General features: G+C 31.8%; 1 protein-coding gene across 1 annotated transcript in view; it reads right to left on the bottom strand.

The window, feature by feature from the left end:
• Positions 1-10,230, bottom strand: part of LOC116779000 (toll-like receptor 6) — a 43,804-nt gene continuing 33,574 nt past the window's right edge. Inside the window, exon 3 of the mRNA XM_032673125.2 lies at positions 1-3,264. Coding sequence (XP_032529016.1) covers positions 1,506-3,236 — 1,731 coding nt within the window. The 5' untranslated portion in view covers positions 3,237-3,264 and the 3' untranslated portion in view covers positions 1-1,505. The remainder of the gene's footprint in view (positions 3,265-10,230) is intronic.

Here is a 10,230-nt window from a genome sequence, read left to right as displayed (position 1 = left end):
TTTAAAAATTTTTAATTATTTATTTGTCGTTTGTTTCAATGCATTATATAATATTTTAAATAAGTTTCATAACAAAAGTTTATAAGTAGTAAGTATGTATAAATAGTCTTACACTATGCTATCACTGTACTATAGACTGATTAGGTATAATGATGTTGGTTATAAAGTAGGCAGTTTGATGATGTATATGAGATAAATAGAATTAATGAAAAAGTTATATGTTAAAAGATTAAATTTTAGCTATAGTTTTATGTTGTATGGTCCAAGTTACTAGCATTACGAATTAATGAAAAGAGTATAGAAACAGGACTTTTTTAAATACATATTAGAAATGAAACATGACGTTGAAGTTAAGTGTTCCGGCTGGTATCGTTGGACCATATTTACAATACAATTTATATTTACTAAGTATAAAAATATTAATTTAACATCTTTTTAACATAATGCTTTGAATAAGTCTCATGAAATCAATCTACAAAAATAGCCAATAAATAACTTATTTGATTTGTACCCCTCATCATCAGAGCAGCTGGTTTAAACTTGTATATTTCAATAGAAAAAATAATACTAGAACACTATCATTATACACTGTATATGATACATTATATATCATGTTTTTAGCATATCAAATAAAACATTTATGTTTCTTGTTATCATTTGTTAACATTTTCCTTAAAAGGAGCCGTCAATTTACCCCTTAATTTTAAACCAAGATAATGTTCTAGTATCATTTTGCCGAGCTATAACTGTCACAAGCAATACATGTATAACATATTATTCGGGTATTATGTCTACATTTTAATGCGCCTATTCGTCAGTTTTGCTTATATTTTGGTTTATAAATACCGATCTTGATGTCGATTCATTATAACGTACTTCGATAAACTTAGGTATACAAAGTTATGTACGGACGCTACTACTAAATACAATTATTTATTACTATAACAAAGTTCTTAATAAAAATTAAAATATTATAATATTTGAAAATTAGTAATCTATATTGCTCACATTTGTACAAAGTTTCAATCATGATTGGTGTTCTAATTCAGATTATACATGTATAACTACTATGCATTTATACACGAATATCGTTCATATTATAAGATATTATGACATAACCATATTACTGTACACTTTATTCTCAAAAATTAGAAACAAAACGACAAACATAGTGTATAGAAGAAAATGTTATATGTACAATAATCTTCTGTTTTATATGAATAAGCGATAGGGCATCGTTGATACTTTTTACAAAATCAATGATGTAAATAAAGGGCCTTGTCACATGAATAAACAATTTAAGTACAAAATCCAAAAAGAACTATAAATAAACTTTAATATATTTACATATCTATATACAAAGCTATCACATATTACAATTTTAAACATCACTATTTACATTATTGCATTATTGAACGCCTCCGCCGTCACTCTTAATAATTGTCTGTTATACAATAGCGTGAAACATGATATTTTTTTAATTTGTTCACAACTGAAAACTTTTGTTAAACGTATACTATATGCGGTTTTTCTGGTGTTCTGTGATGGGGTATAGTTTCATAGGCAAATTGTTGGTAAATGTGCTCTTCGCTATCTTCTTGATAATATGGGCTTTTATCAACACTATGCCATGGAGGATTTAGTGAATGGAAATTATTAGTAACTGTTGAACCGATCATTAAATACCGATCCACTTCTCGCTTATTTTCTTGCTCTCTAGTTCTAGTTGAATATCCTAAACCATTCGATAGTTTGGAAACGTCTCCGTTCAACATTACAGTATTCATAACTTGTTTAGATTTATCGCCTTTGCACTTTTTTAACGGACCCATGAAATATAAAACTCCACCGACCACACTTATAATTATACTCCCAGTAAGCACCACAATTGCGACTACCACCCATCCACTTGAGCATCCGAATTCGGATTCTGGTATTTGTACAAATAATATACCACTTAAATGTGCCGGCGCTGCACATTTCACTTCTTCGTAATCTATTTTCAATATGGTACTTGAATTGTCAGATTTTTTACTAGGTATTTCACACGCTCTTCCCAGGCTCCATAGCCATAATATGGAGCAGTTACATACAAAAGGATTACCAGAAATTTCAAGTTCTTGCAGAGTATCTATAGGAAAATGAGATGCTTCGAGAGTCTCCAGGGCATTATTCTTTATATATATATGTGTCAGTTTTGGATTTCCATGAAATACTCTCGGTGGAACCTCTCTTACGTTAAGGTTTTCATTCATCCATATTTTTTGCAAATTTATATTATCTACAAAGGCTCTTGCATCAATTTTTTCTAACTCGTGAAGTCTACTTAAGTGTAAATGTTTTAAGTGGAAGAGACTTTGGAAAGATAGCGAAGAAATATTTTGAAAAAAGTTTCCGCTCAAATACAAATGCGACAAGTTTGTAAGTTTTGAAAGTGCAGATGTTGGAATTGTTGTCAAATTGTTATCACTGAGATCCAGATGGCGTAGCGAAGGTAAGTTATGCATACCCAATTGATCAATACTTTCAATTATATTGCTATTTAAATTCAAATGCTTTAATTCTTTTAAGTACGGTATACCATGTTTTTCTACAACTTGAATAAGATTTTCAGAAAGGTCCAAAAATTCTAAATGTACGAGAAATATTAAATTAGCGGAAGGTATTTCTAAAATAGAATTGTTTCTTAGTGATAAGGTCCTCAATGATGAAAGAGGTTCAAAAGTATCAGCTTCAAATGTAACAAGCATATTATTTGATAAATCTAATGTTTCTATTACAGATAGATCTTTAAAAGTTTGTGGGTGTATACTTGAAATATCATTATCCGACAAGTCTAAGTCGCGAAGCCTTTTAAGTCCCACAAAAGTGTCTTTGTCCAATCGTTTCAGAGCATTATGACTAACATTCAAATGTGTCATCTCCAAATTATTATCGAAATTTTTACTACCTAAATCCCGTACTCTGTTGTATGAAATATCCAGAATTGTAAGTTGAGTATAAAATCCAAATGTATAAAGAAGATTGTCGATGGAGTTGTGAGTAAGATTTATATGAGTGGCTTCTGGATTTAGTTGAATAGGGACTATTTCCAAGCCAGCATTTGCGCAAGAGGCTGCCCGTAGAGCATCGTCGCAGGCGCATCTTGGTGGACACAAAGTTCTTGCAGCAGCACTGCTTGCCCACGCTAAGGCTACCACCAACCAACGCCACTTTTCTACGCCGCGTGAGCCCATAACATCTCATGTATATGCCAACGTAACCCTGTAAGAAAATATACCATTAGTACAATTTTAAATTGCCGGAACCATTTGTTTTAAAATTTAAATCTAATATATCAAAATTGTTTTAAAATGTATAAATAAAAAAAGTAACAAGAAATAGAATTAGTTATTTATAATAATTATAATTTATACTTATAATTTTGAAGGTTAAACAAAAAAAGCGAGTAAGTCTTCATAAATATACCGATTTTTTATAAAACTATTTCAACAATATGTTCAATATTAATAAAGGTAGTAATTTAAAATAACCTACGCCTATAGAAAAAGTGCTTGTATTTATTTTAACTAAAAGCATAAAATTCACTGCTTAGAAACCGTTTCGCTAATCTACCGCTTCCTAAACGGTGCCTGCACAATACCTTCCGAAATGGTTCACTGTTTAACAAAGGCTTTGGTACTTTAAATTAAATGTTCGGCTTTACAATTCGACGGAATGTATAATGAATAGCACCGTAACATCTGTTAACGAAGGCGAACGATCTCGAAAGTTTTCACGCGCGGGAATAACTAATTGCGAAGATTGGAATTCAATTTATGGCTTCTAGTCTATCCACGGCTCTCGGGAGATCACGCCACGGCAAAGTATTATTAATGTAAAACAGTGTCACGCAAAGTTTATGATTTCAAATGCAAATTCGGTTAGGGACAACGTCAGGAATATATAACTTACTCTGCTGCAATTATCGTCGAGAACCGAGCATTTATGTTTGGTTTGTGGCAATAAACGAGCAACATAACACTAACTATTGACCACGTTATTTTTAAATAATACTTAAAAGATACATACTTATTTAAAGAGAAGGTTATCTATCCCACGGCAATTTGATATCACCGTTCGAACGGATTACGCTGGCTTGCCTGAATTACAGAAACCATACGTGTACGCACACTCGATACATATTAGAAATCCCCCTTTAAGACGGAATTAATTCTATTGTTATTTGAAAATGTATGTAATTGATTATAAATTAGGTTTTTCATAAATTATAACAACACTACTCGCGATCTCGATGTGCCTCTAGCTTATATGTAAAGAGAAAAAAACTCAACATTTACTCATATCATATTTATCAACATTTACCGTTAAAATTTCATTAATTATTTTTAATAGCAACTAGTTACGCTTCCGGTAACAATTTCAAAATTATTTTATTACAATAACTTTATACCTTGTAGGTTACAAATTCAATTTTGTATATAACCACATTTACCTACTTAATTGTCAGTAAAGTAAGTTCTGCGTACATAATTACTTAGAAAAGAACTATTTTCATATAAAAATGAGATTAAAATGCATTTTAACATATGATTCGGTAATAATCATAAAATGGTAAAAAACTGCTGGTAAGTTTTGGAAATTACCGTTTACAAAAGATCTCAAAATCTTAAAAACTTCACCATTTATAAAGACAATAAGTAAAATAGCATTATTAAACGAGATTAAAATTAAAATAAAAACCTTGGCTTTTCTTAGGTGATGATGATAACTCGGATAAGCCGAGTAAAGGGAGGACACGCCTTTTATTTCCGTGCCTGCATTGTTTCAAACAGAACTCTTTTGTCTTTTAATTTCCTGTCCGCTGAGCTTACTGCTATCATGAATTTTGCTTTCGTGAGCTTCGTTAACTTGTAACGGCCTTTGTCGTTGCCTATTGAACTTTTCCATTACAAATGTCATCGATCGTAACCGCTAAATTTGTTGAAAAATTTTTCGTTACAAATGGCCACCGTCCCACTGAAGGAACGTCGACTGTTTTAATTTCCCTTTATAAAATCGAATGTGAATAAAACTTTGTTTTGCTTTCTTAAACGCACTCGTAATGGAATTTGAATGTTTTCTTATTGAAAAGTTGAAAAGCCTTTGACGTTAAAATGAGGGATTTGATAAACTTAATGGACTTTAAATGCTTTCGGAAAATTTATTAAATTATTGTAATTTAATAAAAGTTATAATTTATTAATCTATTTCGTCTCAGTGTTTACATACAAAAAATATTTTATCATCACAGAATTTCTGTACAATTATTATTCAATACATTTATGACAATGCATACAAAATGGTGACATACAATTTACGACACCATTTCATGGAAATTGACCTCAAATATCCAATAGTAACAATTACTGTTATTGAGTCGCCTGTAATTCACTAAACACCGACCCCACTCGCAGCAAATTCAATATCAAACTCAGCTTTCCTATTAGTAACAGTCAACATCAGTGGCCATTTAAATTATTGTTCAAACTATTGACTTTGGTATCATTGTGCACTGGGTGATAAGCAGTTAGGAACCTACCTACTAAAGTTATCACCGTGTTAATACAACTTGAGACATTACTAACACAAAGGGGGTTTATGAGGGGCTTTGCGGCAATAAAACCAAAGTAAAAGGTGGCTAACCACTTCTCTCAGAGAAAATGTTTGATCTATCTATACTTAAATAGATATCGAATTCGTCACCTTTTAAAATAACGGTTAATAAATACCTTAAATATTTAGAAAGTTAATCTAAGCAAACGATGATTAAGTGTCCACACCCTATTTCACGGCCCCTAACAAACTTTAATGGTACAAGATAGCTCACCTGCCAATAGTTCCGCTACCTTGCTATTGATTTTGTAATCAATGCCAGATCAGAAAACCTTGAGCTCTCAAACGGGAATCTCATTTATAATTCCCTTCATAAATAATTCAATAAACACATAATTTTAAATTTTACATTGTAATAAAAACTATTTAGTTTAAAAACTTGCTTATAGTAGAATGCACAAATCATTTGACACGAAATCATTCTAACGTCGACGCTACGACACAAGTTGATCTGAAAGGATTAAAATGAACGGTTTCCAGACAAAAAGTATACACAATTCCATTTTTCCTTTCAGTTAAGGGGAGAGACTTGGTGAAATAGGTTTCTCTATAGAGGGCTTTATGAAAACATTAACGAGGAGTAGAAAAGCGGTATTCAGGTGTTCACTCTGTAAGAGGCGTCGATGAACGCCTGTGGGATGAACAAAACTTTTCACTTGGCCCCGTAATGGCGGATGCTACAACCACGTACTGCATGTGCCTCGCTTATCCTACTGCCACTTGCCAAGGGCTTTTAGCAAACACCAACTTGCTTTCGCTTTGACTTTCGTCGCGTGGATCACACTTGACTTGCTTCGATTGGATGCCCTATTTGGAGAAATGTGGTTCAGGATAACAATTTAGGCCGAATTGTACGATCCAATTAAAACAATATTTTACCCATCCACTGAAAATGTTTAAATTTAAAGGCAACTGTCGCAATTATATAATGGAGACGTGTTATTTAAAATATACTGAGATAACTTTATCTATGTAAGTAATGACGCGGTTGCATGTAATTTCATGTAAATACTTTATAACTGAGAAAGTAGTAGAAATATATGAACCAATCTCATCGGCACAAATCTCGAAGATTCTTCTAGGTCTGAATAATGAATGAGCATAAAGTATATGTTTATTTTAAGGTCATTCCAACGCAATCGCCCCCATACAGCCTAAGTTAAAATCCCTTAGATTCCTTACGAGATAAATAGAGGCTCTTTCAGGGTTATTAAATTGAGTAGGATTCAGACGAACAAATCGCTGAAAACGTTCACATTATTTTTAGTATGTAAAGATCGGTGCTTACAAAAAATAAAATGAATCTTTAAGTAAACCGAATACTTTGATGCATTCAATATTCTTGAACCAATCCTTTTATTTTTTACAGGAATGAAAATGTTCTATACAACATCAAAAACACTGTCTATGTATAAAATTTTGAAAAAGTAATTAGCCAGCAAGAAAATTCAATTAAAATTCTTTAGAGATTTTTTATTTTATGATAAAAGATATTAAATCATTCACACAGAATTGCAGCCCTAGCATGTCTAATCTCACATTTCAATAAAGGATGCAAGGTATCCCACGTTTGCAGCCCTGGCGGGGTTAGAGCACTCGGCAGCCGTAATGCGTTTTATGAATGAATGGCGGGATTTCATATTCAACTAGCCATTGAATCGAGGAAAGCGCAATAACGCAACTTTTTACGCCTAGCTGGTTTCTACAGTACGAACGTTATTATAGCTTTATAGAACAGTATACCAAGCTAAAGATTTTATAGCAATAAAAATAATAAAAGCTTTACTGTACCAAACATATTACTTCTGTTCTGTGGATCTAACTGTTTTGCTTAGAGTGCTAGGTACGTAGCAATTTAATGATAAATAAAGTAAAGATCTGCGCAGAAATTATTGAAGCAGTTTAAATATATATGTACATATGTAGATTTAAAAAAAAATGTCTATTTCTTAACCCACTTAAATGTATTCTCGTCATAAATGGCAAAGCAATTAAAAGTTATTCATCTAAAATTAAAGTTACTTTTTCAATTTCTTGGAGTTTCGTCAAAGGTAAAGTGTTTATTGTGAATGCAAACACAAATGGCTTACCTCGCTCAAAGGCAGCAGTAGAAAGTTGATTAATTCGATTCGTTCTTTGATCACTGATTGCAATTGCTGTACGACAAAATTTGATTTTAATTTATACCTTAGTAACTTAATTTTTTCATATATTTTGTGAAATGAAATGTGTGATCATGTGAATTAATTTTATTTTAGTACAAAGTTGTCACAGCTAAGTTATCAAAGCTTATGTAATCTTAAATGAAGGGCATCCAGTATGTGTAACAGTAAAAAGAACCTAACGTGACTTAGATTCCGTAGCGGGTCCGCATCCTGGGATCTGGCGTAAAAACGAATGAGCCAAGTTACCGTAAGATGCATAGTGTCTGTACCAACCTTATCGCTAGACAGCTGCTTCCTGAGGTCAGTTTCTGATCTGATACTACAATTATTGATGTTTCCGTCGCGTATGAATGCTATCATGAGTTTATTGATGAGCTTTCAATATAATTTTATACCTAATTGTACGGATATGACTTTGTTTATTTCCAATTTCACATAATTATTGAGACTTTATAGTTTTAATCTTGCCCTAAATATAAGAAAACATTAAAACAGAAAGTTATTAAATTTCTACAAGCTCCCGTGCAAAGCGAGTTGCAGTTTCTGTCCTTTATAAGTGAGTAGAAACATTTCTACAAAGTAACAGGATTCATTAAAATATCTAAGTGGACCTAAGTGAGGAAGTATCACAGGACCGTTAAATTACATCATTCCTTTTTTCTTAATACAAAAAATTTTTTCGGTGTTCTTTTTCAATAAAATTTAGCCAACATTTTTTTTCGATTTTCAAAGAAATATACTAACTTTGAGACATCCACTTTGCTTGACGACAAATATAATATTTATAGACAGAGGTCAACGCGATTATGTATTACATACTTCTCTAGACATTTCAGCCAGATTGGAATAGTGGTGATCACGAGCTGAATACGAAGAAGGTCAGCTTGTAATCACGGCCAATACATGATGTATTATTTTACTTTTGCTAGACGCGTCAGTTAGGTTACAACTTTCGTGGTCACAAGTTAACTTTATTCGCGGTCAATAAATATCACAATTGTATGTCATAAATCAAGATAAAATAGTATCACTAATGACCGTTAGATCAATTTATTACTGTCAGCGCTTCACTCAGAACCGTTTTAATTCAGTTCACGACGGTGATTATAAAATTTTGTTTCAGTGATATTCTAGTAAACATCAAATTCGACATGTATGAGTGTTTATGAACTGACTCCCACGAGATGCTCAGTCTACCACAGTGGCTTTACCTTTTTATCCGACGATCTATGTACTATAGACAGCGAGGGATCTATTACAATTCAATTCCAACACACTGTATTAGAGTTTATGGTTACAAGTTAAGGTCCATTTCAGCTTCTAAAATTTCGGATATAAATTTGGTAAATGTGCGGTAAGCCGTACATACGATACTTAACCCATAGGATGGCGATCAAATATCAGACGCGGTATTTTAAAAAAACATTTAATACTCATAGTTATTGGGATATGGCCCACTAAACCACACATTAAAAGCAAACACAGCATTTAAGACAAATGTCGATAAACGACTTTTAATCGTTCTAAAATCATGTCTCAAGTTTCAACTTATTTAAAGTTTATTTAAGTGATGGATATAATACTTAATATAATACAAATAATTATTTGGTATTAAAATGACACGTTTGTAAGAAAGTATTAAGATTGGGTTTTTGTGGTAAAAAAAAACCACTAAGTGTTCCGTTCATACAACGGATCAAATGTAAATTAAGCCAAATTTAAAACGTTCCCACCGTTTCGCTCCACCGCCTATGAATATACATTTCAAACTTCCATAATTATTTTTCTAGTGGACCAATATAACAATTATAACATTCGTCACGATCTCAAGTCATTTAGACTATATAAAACGTGCATTTCAACCGTCGGATCACGTTCAAAAAGAACGCCTATGATTAGTCGCGCTATAAACTCTGAAGAACAAATGGTTGATAAAATAGAAATAAAATAACATAACATTCTTCCATGTATATTCCGCGAGCACTAACTTACTAATGAAATACCGCATTTTTTTTTATTCTATCCTTCATGAATATTTTATACTTGAACGAGCATCTGTGCAAGCAGAGATGAATGAATTTTTATACGCTGTGCCAAACAGATCTGAATAACTTTAAAATTGAAAATGAGTTTATCAATAATATATATATATGATATATAAGATTATGTTATATGACACTAGGTAGGTGTAAATTAAAAAAAAATGGTCATTAGTTTGGAAGTAATTTAAAATTTATATTTTAAGAAAAACTATCCTTCAATATTGCAAAAACATTCACCAGAAAAATATATTAATTTTTATCAGTCCAAAGATTTTTTCGTAAAGAAGAACTTTGCATTTGATCACTTATAAAATTTCAGATAATGTATAAATTTATTATCAAATTGCATTTTTTATACAACTACAATG

This window comes from Danaus plexippus, chromosome 6 (assembly GCF_018135715.1).
Source record: "Danaus plexippus chromosome 6, MEX_DaPlex, whole genome shotgun sequence".
In the NCBI taxonomy this organism is placed as follows: Eukaryota; Metazoa; Arthropoda; class Insecta; order Lepidoptera; family Nymphalidae; genus Danaus; species Danaus plexippus.
The sequence above is the reverse complement of the archived record's forward strand: the minus strand, read 5'-3'. Positions and strand labels throughout refer to the sequence as shown.